This window comes from Mus musculus, chromosome 6, assembly GCF_000001635.26.
Source record: "Mus musculus strain C57BL/6J chromosome 6, GRCm38.p6 C57BL/6J".
In the NCBI taxonomy this organism is placed as follows: Eukaryota; Metazoa; Chordata; class Mammalia; order Rodentia; family Muridae; genus Mus; species Mus musculus.
The window spans coordinates 5,480,591-5,496,781 of NC_000072.6; the positions used below are offsets into that span (position 1 = coordinate 5,480,591).

Sequence of the window (16,191 nt, forward strand, 5' to 3'; positions counted from 1 at the left end):
CCAATCAGATGAGGAACATGCAAATGAGGCGTAGTGCATAACCAATCCGGGTGTGAGACACGCCTCTCCTAGGCCTATAAAAGCAGCACCAGTTCTGGGCTCAGGGTCTCTTCGCCTCTACAATCAAGCTCTCCCAATAAACGTGTGCAGAAGGATCCTGTTGCAGCGTCGTTCTTCCTGGCCAGTCGAGCGCGCGCAAGAGAAAATGATGCCTGGATTGTGTTGGATACTTCAAGATGTTGGAGATGTCAGGGCCATGACAGGGAGCAGAACCTGTAGTACAACCAATTGTAGCCTATCTACTACTAGCTTTCAAATAAATGAGACTCCGAATATGGCTACTTTGTTTGGCTTTGACAATTACTGAGGGGGTAACTCCTAATTTTCTCTTCTAACTGCTGGCCTGGCTGCCTCACCAGAGGTGTACCCCAGATACTTGCTGTTTCTCCTGGCCTGTGCTCATGGTTCCTCTCCCCTCATGGCAGCTTCTTTTTCTATCCCTTCTTCCTCCTCCTCATTCCCTACTACCCCTTCCCAACCCACTCCAAACTCATCTACCTCCTATCCCTCCAGTAGTTGGCTGGCTCCCATTTTATTTAAACAAGTTTTAAATCAACGATCAAGGTTTGCACAACAAAAGGTTGTAAACAGAAGGCCTGTGCCTTCTGGTATAGAATTTATCATTACAATGCATAGCAACAGACCAAACCTCATCAAAAAGCAGCCCAAGAGAGCAAAGCCAGAAGGGTGAAGTCATCTAAGTCCTTTGACACTGGACTTGGAGCTTCAGGGATTTAGAGTTTGCCCTGCTGAGTTTGGTCTTGCTTTGATCTAGTATTTCCTCAGTATGTCAGCATTTCTCCTTTTTGGAACGATAATATGTATTCAGTGTCATTATATATTGGGAGTGTGTGATTTGGAATTTGATTTTCCAAGAGGCTGCAATTAAGAGACTGCCTTGAATTCAGAAGATACTCTGAACTCTTCTGTGTTGGAGACTTTTGGAGTTAGACTAAATCTATTTTGCATTCTATGGGCACAAAGGGGTCAGAGAGTGCAATATGGTGGTTTGGATGAGAAGAGCCCCACATTGGCTTTTATGTTTGCTTATTTTGTATACAGATGGAGGTTCTGTTCAGGAAGGATTAGAAGGTGTTGTCTTGTTGGAGGAGATGTGTTGTGGGCTTCAAAAGCTTCCAGTAATTCCCAGTAAAGTCGATTTCCTATTTGTGAATTGGAGTGTAAGGTCTCAACTACTGCTCCAGAGCCATGAATGTCTGCCTGCTGCTGTGTTCCCTACCATTATGGTGACAGTTCCTTATCCCCCGGGAACTGTAAGCTCCAAATAAACCCTTCCATTTATATTGCCTTGATCACTGTATTTTTATCACAGCAATAGAAAAATAACTAATACACCATGTAAAAGACTCTATGATGGGAGCAAAGTTGGTCATCTAAAGGCAGAGAAGGATTGCGTTAAAATTCAGGGACAAAAATGGAGCAGAGACTGAAGAAAGGGCCATCCAGTGACTGCCCCACTTGGGATCCATCCCAAGTACAGGCACCAAACCCTGAAACTATTACTGATGCTATGTTGTGCTGGCAGACAGGAGCCCTAAAATGGCTGTCTGTAGCTGCCCGCAGCTACACGAACCGGGTTCCTGAATGGGATGCTGGGGAAACTGCGGGAGAAATAATGAGACCAGGACAAGATCCTGATCAAGGCCCCAGAGATTACTAAGAGTCTGAGCTTATAAAGGGGGAAGGTCCATCCCCCACCATTTCAGGCTCTTGATGCTTTGTCGCCAGGCTGTTGTTCATTCAGGAATGTCTCAGGAAGACAGGTGCAGCCTCTCAGCCGGTAGCAGAGTCTTGGAGAAAAGTGCAGAGGTGGCAGAACAATAGACCTATCTAGGTCAGAAGACTCCACCCTAGGTGGTCTCATTCACAGTAGCAGAACAGGTCTGAGCCAGTCTGCTTAAGGCTGGGAGAGGCTACAGCTGTCCTCTGAGAGGCTCAACCAGCAGCTGAGACAAATGCAGATGCAGATGCTCACAGCCAACCATTGGACTGAGGTCAGGGACTCCTATGGAAGAGTTTGGGGAAGAGCTGAAGGAGCTAAAGGGGATTGCAACCCCATAGAAAGAACAACAGTATCAACTAATACAGATCCTCAGAGCTATCAGAGACTAAGCCACCAACCAAAGAGCATACATGGGCTGGTCCATGGCCCCCTCTACATATGTAGCAGATGACTGCCTTGTCTGGCCTCAGTGGGAAAGGATGCTTTTAATCTTGTAAAAACTTAATGCCTCAGGGAAGGGGGATGCTGGTGCGGTGAGGAGCAAAGGGGAGGGAAATGGGGTGAAAACCTGATGGAGGTGTGACCAGGACAGGGGCAATATTCGGAATGTCAATAAATAAAATAATTAATAAAAAAGAAATAAAAAGGAAGATGAGAATTCTAGGAAACGTGCATTGCCAAGCAGTTACTGAATAAATACTTGTAGGTAAACATGTTTAGTTCTATTTGTTCATGGAGCATATACAAACAAGAAAAAGACAACCACAATTTCTGTACTACTCTAAAACACTTTTGTTTTAAAAATAGGATGTTAAAGTTGCTTTTAATACTTTTCAAAGCCTATGCCAAATGTGTAGATGAGTTATATCTAAAGAAAAATATGAGGACCGCCTTTAGTTGATATCGTTCATTATACTTTGAGATTATTCAAGAAAAGAATTTTATAAGACCACATTACTATTATAATAAAAATATTTATTATAAAATTATCACAATTCTTTGCATATAAACTAAAAACATAAATGTAATTCACACATTAATAAGTTAAGTGGGCCTGGGCATTTAGCATCTATCTACAAGAGTTTAAAGTCTCCCATGGGTTCATAAATAATAGGGAAGGCTATTTTGATTTGATTTACACAGGTGACACTATTGAGACCCTAAAGCTTTTCTCTATTACTTTACGCACAGTTCAGGATATTTGGGTTAAGTAACCAAATGCCTTAGACCTTTGGTAAACACAAGTAAGTATTCATGTGCACAAACTCAGAGCTGAAATTTCAATGGAAACATCAGCAACAAAACAACTATACATCAGATTACCCAAATGCTGACAGTTTTGTGTGATCAACCAATGTGGGAGTCAAAGTCCTGCTGTGAAAGTCACTGCCCTGATCTTTTAAGGACAACATCTACAATGCAAAAAAAGAAAAAGAAACAGAAAAAAGAAAAGAAGAGAAGAGAAAAGAAAAGGAAAGGAAGAAGGAAGGAAGGAAGGAAGGAAGGAAGGAAGGAAGGAAGGAAGGAAAGAAAGAAAGAAAGAAAGAAAGAAAGAAAGAAAGAAAGAAAGAAAGAACGAAAGAAAGAAAGAAAATACTTGTGGCTCCTATTGCCACAACCGGGAGCACCTTAGCTCTAGGTCACTGTGAAATTAAATACAAATTTCAAACTCAACTGCGACTCAGGCCTCATAATATTACAATGCAGGAAAAAAATTTCACATTAATTTGACACGAATTATCATTTCACCTTGTCTAGTAAGAGGGAGACCCACAGAAGAAGCCATACTGCTTTCAAATCTACCAGTTCATCCCCTTCCCTCCCCAGGAAAGGCACAGAGCATCCCTTGGGTTAGCCTGTGGGAAATAGGATGATGCCAGCCTTCTGGTTCCTTTCTTGCTTCCCTCTCTCCATTGCTTCCCTCGCTCCTCGTTTTAATTCTCTCTCCTACATGGATGGCCTCCCGCTGATCCTTACCCTTCAGCCTCCCAAGCCTCACGCACATCACTAGTTCATGATGTCCCCATGCTTCACAAATGACATCCTCCTGATATGAGAACGTTTTACTTCCATACTACTCTCACGAAAGATACTTCAAGAAGGATTTAAATTTTCACACTCTGAAGACAATTGGCAACTAGACAAATTTGAATAGATATGTTAATGTTAGAGTGTAGAGAATGTAGTTAAAATATACAACGCACATCTTTTTTAAGATGACCTTGAAATTTCCACTACTTCTAGGTAGAGAAAGTTTACCACCATTTCTTCATAGGAAAGTTCTAAGTATGAGAATCCTTTCTCTCATATGGGTTTCCCAACATGCACAATCCTTGGATCACTTTGGCAATTTTATCTCCCTTTTGAACTCGACTTTCTGAGGTCAGTGCATATTTAACATTTCACCCAAGCCTCGGCACCAGCCAGAAGGCACTGGCTTTTTGAGTGCAAACATAAAAAGCTGCATGATACTGGAGCTGTCTTGACAGAGATACTTTTCCTCTGGGTTTGCACATAGGCTGCAATGCTCAGCCACAAGCTCGATAAAGTGCTTTGATTCCTTCCATCCTGTCCTTTCTAGAGCACACTAATACCTATACAATGTACATTTACACACATTTCTCCCAAGGCGCCAAGCTTTGCATGGCGGGGAAACACTGAAAATGTTCACTAAACACCAATTTATTTGGCTGGCAGCAAGAACCACCAAACATCCAGCTGTTGCAACTGCAAGCCTCAAACTCTGTACTTGTTGAGAAAGAGCTGTAACTCAGAGGCAGACTTCTTTTCAGTATTTGGAACAGTCAGGAGTCATTTTGCATTGCCAAAGGAGAAGCAGGACACCTGTTATCCCCTGGAGCCCTGCCCTGACTTCTCCCGGGTCATCCAACCAAGCTCTGTCCCTCATCAGGTCAAGGTTTGTACTCGTGTTTGTGTTTTGCTTGCTTGGTTTTGTGTTGCGTTGTTTTGCGGAAACTAGAGTCCACACACATTCACGAAGCAGCAATGCCACAGACCCACTTTGATCCCGTAAAATGTCAGGCGTCATCCGCTTCACACTGCCAGCTTCTCCTTCGCCAGGTTCTTCGGTTCCCTGCTTGGGATACACCAGTCATCAGCTTCGGAGCTCATCTGATAATGTTTGAAGGCTGACTTGTTAAAGACTGGGAGCTTTTCTACAGACTCAGAAGATAAAGCCTAAAAGGAGAGTAGAGAAAAAGAACAACTTAAAGAAATGACGCATGGCTGTACTGCATTATTCAAAATACATTCAGAGGTATGATTTAATATTCAAGTTCTCTCATTTAATTGATTTTGTGGGAAAAATGTACCAAACCCAGGGTGTTCTAGATATTTCACAAAACATGACTAAAATACTATTATCTTTATTCAATAAAAGCTTAAATTATAGGTGTGGGATTGTAGATACTTGGGTACAGATTTTGTGTTCAGTAATGACCGTTGGAGACCTCTGATATAATGGAGTTGAAAAGAAAAGAAATTCTTTTCAGAAAGGAACCTGGGTTTCTGTGATGGAGACCTGAGACGATACTACTCATCGGTCATAGGCTTGTTTCCCTACAGTTTGAACACTTTTGCCCCTTTCAGAAATGAATAAGTGCACCAAGTATTTGAGAAAGTCAAGGGTACGTGAGTATTTAAGTCCAACGGACAAAACGGAAGAAGCCTAGAAGCAACTGAGGTTGCAGGTCTTACCAGCTCTAAAAAAAATTTTTTTTTGTTGAAAACAGAGTTGGGAAGGTGATCCTAACCAACAAATTTAAGCTTTATCTGAGATAGGAAACTATGTAATCAGTTTTAAATTTCAGACAGGAAATACCTGGCACCCACTGATGGCTTGTGAGTAATCTTTCCCCTGGGTTTTAAATAGAGCCAGCTTAAGGTCACAAAGGTCTTGGGTTTTGATGTTTTAGTCTGAACCTTCCTCAGCACTATATAGCCCACAAGGCTGAGTAAAAAAGAACTCTGGCTATCCTCAGAGATGCCAAAGAGAAGCTGTCTGAGAAAGATCCCCATCAGGATGCTGCCTCTCTGGGGCTCAGGCTGTGTCTGGGTCAGCACTGGGTCAGGGAGCACACCTTAGCTTTCTCTTGGGCAAGCTGTGTGTGATAAGTATGGTGTGCACACATCCAAACAGGAACGTTAATAGCTGGCTGTTAGACTACCTCCATTTGAAGAGTTCACAGAGGACCAGAGAGCACAGAGGTGTAAACCAATCCGTGGCTTTGAAAAGATGGCTTTTGACTGAGTTTCAGGCGTACCTTTAAGTAGATGATAGCGTCTGTCCCATAACCTGACATAGAGTAGAGATTCAGATCTCCTTGAAAATACTTGGCGTAGAGACGAGAAATTGGCAAGCCATAACCAAAACCAGCCTGGAGGTAGAAGGTCAAGGGTTAGTGAAAATGCAAACATGATCACTGGAATGCCAAATATGGAAAGGCGTTAGGAGCCTCACTGATACCTCCTCCTAGTCAGAGTTCTTAGGATCTTCATTCTAATCTTAGCTAGCTTGGTCATATTTCTCATAGGCCTGCGTGCCTACTTAGCTAAGTCTATTATCTAGCTTAAAGACTTCTTTATAAGTCTCAGCCTACGTTACAATGAGGTGGTTTTGAGATAAGTTGAGCTGTATCATTGGCCTTACCAAAGGGGCATTCCGGGAATTGTCCATCACAGGTGTTGGAGCAGTGGAGTACGTGTAACTAAAGAGGCGGTCAGTAATCCTCAGAGGAACACCGCCTCCTCGGTCAGAAATCTGAAACAGGCAAACAAATAGGTCAGCACTACACTTTCCCAACAATGGGCACCTGTCTACAGAAAGAGGCCTTTCCTCTCTTCAAAGTCACAGGGCACATGTCTCGTGGCTTTGAGATTTGCCCCACGAGATGCCCCATGTCATTATCGACCCTTTAACCCCTCTCTCTAGATAGAACCTCCAACAAAAGCAGGGAGCAGTCACCTTGATTGTAAGGTCTTCTTTTCCCAAGACGACAGTGGCCTCTACTGGGGTCAAGGAAGGACGGTTTTCTTGATGCTCGACCGTGGCCCTCATGGCATTCTAAACACAACAAAACCATAAGGAATCAAAAGGAGGAAGAATAAATGATGAAGCCAATAAATAACCGGTTTTATGTTTAAACTAAAAGCAGCAGAGGATAATTCAATGTTCCTATTTCTTAAGTGAGTGATAAAACATCTCTGTAAACATAGCCGTTTATGAATGTGTCATGTAGAATGTATAATTCAAAATCTTCATTTACCATGTAACATAGCTCCTGGGAGTAATGTCTAATGGAAAAACAATTCTGCTGGCTGTCAAGTTCTTATTTGTAAGCTTAATTTAAATGTAGAAATTGGTTTTTATAGTCCATTTCCTAGTGCTCCATTTTTCTGTCTTTCCATTACATTTTATATCCAAACACCAAAGACTATTACATAAGGAATGAACAGTGAATCATTGAACCAATTTATTGGCTTTTATAAAACTTGCTGGGGAAAAATAAGGTTGCTACTATTTAAAAGGACAGTCAATAATTCTAAATTAAATTTCTATTTGCATTTGAATATGATCTTAACTTTCACCAGGGATGGGAGAGTAACTCTGTGAGTTAGAACTTTCAATTAAAATAAAACTAAATTGATGAGAAAGTCTCATGTCTTCTTCAGCATCAAGTAAACTCAAATGCGTCTTGAGCTCACAGAGGAAATGCCCTAGGGTGATGCCTCATTTCATCAGTCTATTTCTCACTATCCTTTGGTGTCTAGGTATGATTCCAGATATTAATGGAAGTGAAATAAAATAGATCAGGTATTTGGAGTTTAATCAATACCTCATTGCCAAACATTAGGATGCATTGGAAAACAGTATATTCTGGCTTTATGCCAGTATTAGAGGCAGATTTTACTTTGAAAAAGACTTCCTTCCTCCAGTCAGTCTATGAAATCGTCTTAGAGAGCATCACAAACTTCAAGCAACTCTTACTTCCTGGCTCAAGTTCAGAGCATGAGTCCTATCTCAGAATCCATAGAAGGATATGCTCTCAGTATTTAGATACCCAGACCAGAATGCTAGAGGTGCAATTCTCAGATCCAGGGAACCTCACTACCTCCATGCATCTCTCTTTCATCAAGAAAGATGGTGGATGGTTGTGACATATACCATCTGAGAACCAGGGGTCTGTAGGCTGGTTAGAAAGGGTGGACTGTGGATAACCATCATGTCCTTGAAAATTAAGAATCCTGAACGCCACTCCTGACCTGCATAGGAGTTTACATTTTAACACACTCCACATGTGAATTGTGTTCATGTGATGAGACTGGCTGTTCTAGATTCCCAATATGGCCACCCCACCTATAGGACCTCTGCCTTCAAGTCTGCCGTGGTAGAGTCTGTAGAATGGAGGTTGCAAGACTTCATTCACAAAGACCCTGTGACCTCTTCTAAAGAATAAAGTACTAGAGCTTTGTTACATCTGAAGAAATGATGGAAACACAGTCTCCACCCTACATTACTGAGCGATAACAAACCATGTTGTATATTCTCAAGTACATTGTTTTACTGTGATCTCTATGTCCTTTCCCAAACACTGGCTACATAGCTTCGTTATATAAACATATTCTTAAGATAATGAATAGAGGGTCTTATTTAATGAAGAATGATAAAAACTAAGCACGAAACTATGTAGAGACAAACCCATGATGGCTGGGAAATATACCTTGAAGAGTTCGAAGAGCATGTGGTGAAGGTGTGAAGGAACGTACACAATGTGGATTGGTTGGCCTGGAAATTTTCCTAGAAAAAAAATTAAACTCGTTAGCATTGGGGAAACAATTATTTTGCTGAAATGAACATCAGAGTCTTTTGGATCAATGTTTTAGTTCTAAACAAGATTGGGAGAGCTGTCATTTTCCTCACTTGAAAATTGTGACTTAGAACATTCCCTTTTAAACAGTAAAGACAGCCGGCTTATGTATCCAGTGTGGTTCCAGCTGTTCCTTAGTATTCAAGGTTAAGGTTTGCATTTCCCTGTCAATGTATGTAGTTGACTGAAGTGTGAGGTTGTGGGATAAATCGTTACATAAGTGGGTCTATTTTCAACATGTTTAAAGTATACAATTTCACTAGTAATACTAAATGCATTTGAAGATAGGAGAAATAAGTATGCTTAGGATAGTAGTAGCTGTAATTTTCATATTTTAATACATATTATAGGACATGCTTTTTAAAAAATCACCAGAACATTAAATCTTAGAAGGTAAATGTGTCTAAGCTTCCCCAACAGGATAAAGAAAACAGAAACATAAGCTGCTTGAAAACAAAAATAAAAGTATTCTCTGATGCCCCAGACCTTGGGAGACTTTGAATAAACACCAGGAGGGCCTGGCACAGTCCTTCCTCTGCGTTGTCCAGCCGTTTGAGCAGTTTATCCCCAAGTGTCACACAATTCTGCTTACTCTGGGTTCGTTATTGTCAGCCTTCCTGCTTCAATTTTAGTGTTCCCTTCCATTCCCTTGCCCTCTGTCTACGAGTTAGTCTATTTAAATCAAACAACTATTAATCTCGCCCTAGTAAATATCACTGTATATACATACTACTTGGAAAAAGAGCTTATACTCAGAATGGAAAGGAATGGTCATTCCAACTTAAACATGCTTTGACCTGAGAAGCCACTCTCTTCTGGAATAGAAGAGAATAAGATAAAAATTGTCTCTTGCATTGACCATATAATCACTTTGACGTGTGAAGACCCTGTCTCAGCAGACAACATAGAGTTCAAGTTTTGAAGTATGTTCCATTTCCAAATAGCACTATATATTTTCAGGACATCTTTAAAATTTGTAGTAACAATATTCAAATAAGTATAAGCATACTTTAAAAATTCTTCAGTGTATAGTTCAGTACTGGTAACTATGCCGTGCACCAAATCTCTAGAACTTATTCTTACACAACTGAATTTTTATAGTTATTCAAAAACAATTGCTTATCTCTTCCCCTTGAGCCTTTGGCAAGTACTGTTGTAATTTTCACTTATGTGATTATGAATAACTTGGATATATGTCTCACATGACCAGAATCATGCAACATCTATCATTCTGTGTGTATCTTATTCCTTATAGGGCAATTTGTGAAGTATTTTTGTCCTCTAGTCCCATGGATAACATTGTGAGAAGGTTACTGCCATTCACAACTGCTTTCTGTACTTCGGATATCCTTCTTCGTCGTATTCTAGCTGTGACTATTCTCCTTGGGGGACAGAGTCTTAGATACATTAGCTGGCCTGGGGGTTGAAGGACATGTAGGAAGAACTTGAGCTGCTCCATCTCCTAAGTTCTAGGGTTGCAGGCACCACGCCTGGAGATGATCTTACACATTCTATAGTAAACAGTCTTCCCTTGATCTAAGATATCGGAGCCTGGGTACGTCATAGTTCAAAAGAATCATAGTAAGCAAGTGGTATACACAATTGAGGCTTTTCAGTTGAGGCAAATAGCGAGAAGTTTGTCTTAAAAAAACAAAGCAAAACTAAGCTTTTACAAGTTCTAAGCAAGCTCAGGAGAATAAAAAGAACACAAAAGCTGCCTTGTATTTGCAAAGACCCACAGTACTACATTTTAATAGGTTTTCTTATGTCTTGCTGCTGCTAGCTTACCATTGACTTGTGTGAGGTTTAATTCTGGCGATGTTAGATAATACTGGTCGCAGAGCATCTTTGCACACTCAAAGGCATCTGGAATAGAAATTTTTTCATAACACTGAAATAAATTTATTCCAAGTACAGTTGTCAAGCGGTACCCAATATGTTTACTACACTTATCTAAAATTCTAATCACTGGAGAATTGGCTTATGTGTGTGAAAGATGTCTCTTTAATATTTTATTAACACATAATATTTTATTGAAATTGTAGTAATAGGAATACATACACTTTTAGATCAAATACATTATATAATAATATGGCACATGGACCACTTATGTTTAAATTTTTTATAATACTATAAATGAGTGTTTATACTCCTGACAATTTAAAGCAAGGGAGTTTGATAGCAGAATTCATAAAGCACAAACAGAACACAGTGAACCCAAATTCATTTACGGAATCACCTAGATTATAGACTTGCCAACCATGTATTATACATTTTCAATAAGAGAAATTCAGAGGTCTTGAAATTACCTTGGACTACTGCTACCACATCACAGTTTGGGTCGATACTTCCAATGTGGCTTGGGTTTCCCGTCTTTGAGTCACTGAATATGAGGACTGTTGAAAAATGAAAACAAAAGCATGTTATAAAACTCAGGGTGGTGACTAGAGCTACCACAAACCACGTGAGTGCCCAGTCTCGGGCCCTGCGTCAGCGTAGCTTGTGCTCAGTACCCATGCCTGGGCCATGCATGGAGAGGTTCACTTACTGTGCTGATTCATGAGCATCCGAGTAGAAATGCGGTTCATGTAAAACCGGTCTAAAAAATACTGAAGATTTTGATTGGTAACGGGGTCCACTGTGCAGGTGTCTTTATACTCCAGGATGCCTTGAGCCATTGTAGGGACCACATTATGATGTCTGTTTCGAACTTTGACCAGCGTGTCTACAAACCTAAGCCAGACATTCATAGTTAGTGCACATTAAAGAAGTTTCCCAAATGTCTGTTGCTTATGTTACTTCAGAGAAAACTAAAGCTCTTTTTGCAGGACCAACCTAAGCACAGTCAATTACAAAATTCTGGGTGAAACTTCTTTTGGACTCGCACTCTACTCACGTTCTTCTACAGTAGCAGAAGAGGCAGCTTCATGGAAGGGTTTGTATTTCCACTCACGCTATGACTGCTGCCTTTATCAAAAATGTTCATTAAGTCTGCTTGTTAAAGACTATTGAAAATCAAAGATGATTCTAGCAAGCCACTGTGGAAAATAACCACAGGTTTTTTTTTGTTTTTTGTTTTTTTAAAGATTGCTATTTAGCTAGATAGAAATTGTCACATGGGAAAGAAGTATGCAATCACTAATGACCCAGGAGTCCATTAAAATTATGTTATGGCAAACTCCCTTGCAAATATAATCTTTGGACTAAATTTAAAGTAAGCCTGACATTCATTGGGAAGCAAAACTCCAAGTTCTCTGCATTGGCTCACTCCGGGCATTCATTCCAGCCCTCCATTTCTCCACTTCTAGTTTATAAGGGGTAGCAATTTAGAGGCTACAGCTCTGTAAGCTTCAAAAAAAGATCTGGGAGACGTGTGCAGAAGAATCCAGATTTCTAAGCATGTATTTGCGAGAAGAAAACTTACTCTGACAGGGCTTTCTGGTCTTCTGGGCTCTTCTCATGGAACTCCACCAAATCCATCAGGCTCTGGATATACCTGTGAAGACAGACGTTTTGCAATCAATGTCAGATGCAATGAAAATACCTTTAGGAATGACCAGAAAGGGGAAGGGGACCACTATGTTTCAAATTGAAACTTTTCTTCAAAATGTTTGGAAAATAATAGCTTAACATATTTTTAAAGCTGCAATTTTCCCACCCCTCTATTTTCCTGACCACTTTGGTTGGCAGATGTTTTCATTTCTTTTACTAAAATCACTCAGAATCAACATTTAAGAAAGCTTGAGAGACTCTTAGGACTCAAAGGGAGGGACCTTAGATGAAATGTCCTACAGTGGGGAGAGGGAACTTGTAGAGTCCACCTCCAGCAGAAAGACAAGGCATCAAGTGGAGGGATGGGCTTGCCATCCTACAGTCAAAAACTCTGACCCAGAATTGTTGCTGTCTGAAAGAACCTCAGGAACAAAACTGAAGAAGATCCTGAGGAAAAGGAGGTCCAGCAACAGGCCCAAATTGGGATTCAGCTGAGGGGGAGGACCCAAGGCCTGACACCATTATGATGCTATGGTGTACTTACAGACAGGGGACTATCATGACTGCCCTCAAGACCCAACAAGCAGTTGAAAGTCAGATGCAGATATTTGCACCCAACCGATGGATAGAAGCTGCTGACCCCTGTGGTTGAATTAGGGAGAAGCTGGAAGAAGCTGAGGAGGAGGGCGACCCTATAGGAAGACCAACAGTCTCAACTAACCTGGACCCCTGGGATCTCTCAGACACCGAACCACTAACGAGGCAGCACACACTGAGCTGATATGAGGCACCCAACTCATATAGAGCAGAGGACTGTCTGGTCTGGACTCAGTCAGAGAAGATGCACCTAACTCTCAAGACACTTGGGGCCCCAGGGAGTGGGGAGATCTGGTGGGGTGGGGTGGGGTGGGTACGGACATCCTTTTGGAGATTGGGGGAGGACGTGTGGGATGTGGAACAGTCAGAGGGTGGACTGGGAGGAGGATAAAGTCTGGACTGTAAAAAAAAAAAAAAGATTAAAGAATAAATAAAAAAGAGAAGAAAAACCTAAATCATTCTGTTTTCTTTTTCCTGACTGTACGTCTTGCAGGAGAGCTAAAGTCTTGACAGTTGCAATGGGTACCACAGCCTGCACGTAATATTTCAGATTGGAATAATTCTTTTGGCATACCATATTTCTTCCAATCACTGGTATGCTGCACAGTCAGTCAGTCAATGGACTAGAGTAGGACTCTTTTTCTACTACAGTTTATAGCATGGATCTGCCCTCCAAACATCTGCTTGCTAGGCATCTCTTAGTTTAAAGAAAACAGTCAAAGTAACCGAGGTTGAATGTTGGCCACGTGCTTGCTTTGTCTGTCTAAGAAATAAATTACTCCCTTTAATTATACGCAGCATCTCTTGTAACAATAGGCGGGCAGGGAGGGGTTCAGGCACTTGCTAAGATGCTAAGGGAGATGCCAAGGCAGAATTTGAACCCAAGGATCACTTTGCTAGTTGCTGATAAGGAACAAAACGTAGACCCTCTCCGAACAGCAGACATCTACATCAATTTCTAGGCAAAGGATTGTTTGTACAATTTCAGATTCCATCCTTTGTTATGTAAAGGACAAAAATTAAAAAAAATCCATTATGCCAATTATTCTTCAAACTTATCCCATACATCCAAATTATATTGTAATGGAAGTTGGGTATGGTAGTACATGGTTATAATCCCAGGAACTAAGAGGTGAAGATAAGTAGAAAGGATGTCAAGGTCATCCTAGGAGTTCCAGGAAGCCTGTGATTCACCAGAGCCGGTCTTAAGAGCCAAATAACAACAAGGAACAAAGGAAAAGGAAAAGGAAAAGGAAAAGAAAAGCAAAAACAGAAGCCACACACCTCCAAAGTGAAGGGGAACGATTTTTTTCTTTTTTAGGATATTAACAAACATCTATTTGTAGATTTATAACAATCCTAATGATAACCTGCCCTAAGTTAATACAAACTTACTTACAACTTTCAAAACTATTTTCTCTTAAGACCGCCTGTTATCCAAGCACGCTGTTAATATGGTCTAAGAAGTGGTGCTCAGGTAACTTTTAAAGCCAGAGACTTCAAAACCGTGTGTCCTCACCAGCTCTTCACCAGCTGCACCGAAGGAGTGTTCACTAAGCGGTCAGGCAGGATGTCAATCTCCTTCAGGATATTGGCCAGGCGGACGGGCAGCTCTTGCCGCAGAAAAGCAAAGGACGTTCTTTCACAGGCATTTTCTGAACCTGTAGTGGGTGAAGCGTGTTCAGTTTGGGGGAAAATTTGAGACTAAATAGCAAATACAAAGGATGTTGTAAAATAATATCTTAACTACAGTTAGCTTAGTGCTTATAGACACTTTAAAGCTAGATCTTTAGTGCCTTTTTCTTTCTGTCCAATTTCACCCCCTTTTCACTTTTTAAGAGTGACCAATATAGGTGAAATACTGTTTATTTTCTTTATGAAAAGAAAAAAATAAGCCCACGGTGGAGAAATCAGACCACTCTCCAGTTATTTCTATGCGTGAGTCCAGGGCCTGTACCACAAACTCAATAACACACCCTTAATGAGTATGAACCTGAAAGGGTCTGGGTAGAAGGAGACAGAGGCCTTTCCAGACTAGCAACAAACAATACCACATTGACATCTTGAAATGTTCCATATGCCACCGCGGAAGAAAAGGAGTAACTGTCTTTTTTTTTTTTTTTTTGTAGTAGTAGTAGTAATGTAAATACTTGTAAAACAATAAAGGAGAAATAGTAAAGATGCCTGCTAGGCATGCCAAGAGATCAGCGGGGTGTGTGTGGAGGCGGGGAGTATGAGTTTAAATCTGTATCTATCAATCTAAGGTAAGTTTGTGTTATTAGGAAATTGGGAAGAAAGGAGTTAGTTTAGCTTCTAGTCCATTATTAAAATGGTGGCTGAAAGGATATATATATATATATATATATATATATATATATATATATATATATATATATATACACACTCAAATGATCTAGACAGTGAGAAGAGAAAAGTAGATTCGAAGTTGAGCATCAGTATGGTTACAAGTGACTTAGCCTTTCTGGTACAAACTGTCAGAAAGTAACCAAACTAGGAAAACAGGTGCACAGCCTTTTGAGAATCCCGAGTTCTTCGGTCAAAGAGACCTCAGTCGTCCTAGCCCTGAACTCAGCCCTTCCCATCCTGGGGCCTCCCCAGCCTCAGCGCCACCCTCCTGGGCCCTGCGTCGCCCGCCTCTCACCAAAGTCCAGCAGCTGCTTCATGGACAGCGGGGACGGGCTGTAGCGGGAGAACAGCTCGACCTCCCTGGGGACCAGGCTGGCGCTGCTCAGCGAGCTGGCGCTGCGCATCACGAAGCGGGCTGCCTTCATCCTGACGCCCACCTAGGCTGGCGGTGGTTAGGATCCGTAGGGTTGGCGAGGGCTGCGGGTCAGGAGCGCGGTCGAGAGGGAGCAAGTGCGTTGTGGTCCCAGGGTCCCGGGTGCTCGAGCCTGGGTGAAGGGTTGACACTTGGGTCTTCCCACCACCCGATGTCTTGCCTTTTATCTACCTCCACGCCCTCTCCACAACTCCAGCCAGGAGGAGGCTCTGGGACTCTGAACTTGGGGCCACACCAATCAGCTCAGAGAAAGAACTTTGGGCTCCTCCCTTTGGCCGCGGTCACTAGAAAGGCCTGGCACAGTGATCCCGACACGGTTTCCATGGCCTGCAAGGGGCAAAGGGTGAGAGGGAGGAGGGTTGGGGTGGGATAGGGGGAGCAGCCACAGCAGGCATCCGGGATGACGTGGGCCCCCTTGGGATAGATCCCAGGTCGCTAGGACTTCAGGCCCGCCCAGACTTGTCCTTGTTTACAACTCCAGAGCCATCTCAATGTCACGCATTCCTAGCCAGAAACTGTTTCCAAGAATCTCACCGCGGAGCGTGCATTGGTGTTCGCTCAGAGCGGGACTTTTACAGTAGCCAATCATCTGCTTACTAAAGTATGGGCTT

At 41.8% G+C, this 16,191-nt stretch overlaps 1 protein-coding gene across 1 annotated transcript; it reads right to left on the reverse strand.

The window, feature by feature from the left end:
• Positions 1–2,760: 2,760 nt before the first annotated feature.
• Positions 2,761–15,688, reverse strand: Pdk4 (pyruvate dehydrogenase kinase, isoenzyme 4). The gene is made up of 11 exons (NM_013743.2): positions 15,443–15,688; positions 14,300–14,441; positions 12,116–12,187; positions 11,240–11,424; positions 11,001–11,087; positions 10,480–10,557; positions 8,545–8,621; positions 6,789–6,887; positions 6,474–6,584; positions 6,088–6,201; positions 2,761–5,002 (listed from the first exon to the last, which is right to left on the reverse strand). Exons 1-11 carry the CDS (start codon positions 15,570–15,572, stop codon positions 4,859–4,861), a joined length of 1,239 nt encoding a protein of 412 aa, NP_038771.1. The 5' UTR covers positions 15,573–15,688; the 3' UTR covers positions 2,761–4,858.
• Positions 15,689–16,191: the final 503 nt, after the last annotated feature.

Coding starts and splice junctions, on each gene's coding strand:
- Pdk4 (NM_013743.2), bottom strand. CDS start 15,572: ATGAAGGCAGCCCGCTTCGTGATGCGCAGCGCCAGCTCGCTGAGCAGC. Junction 14,442..15,442: donor GAAGCAGCTGCTGGACTTTG/GTGAGAGGCGGG, acceptor CACCCACTACAG/GTTCAGAAAATGCCTGTGAA. Junction 8,622..10,479: donor AAACCTCACACAAGTCAATG/GTAAGCTAGCAG, acceptor TTTTTTTTCTAG/GAAAATTTCCAGGCCAACCA.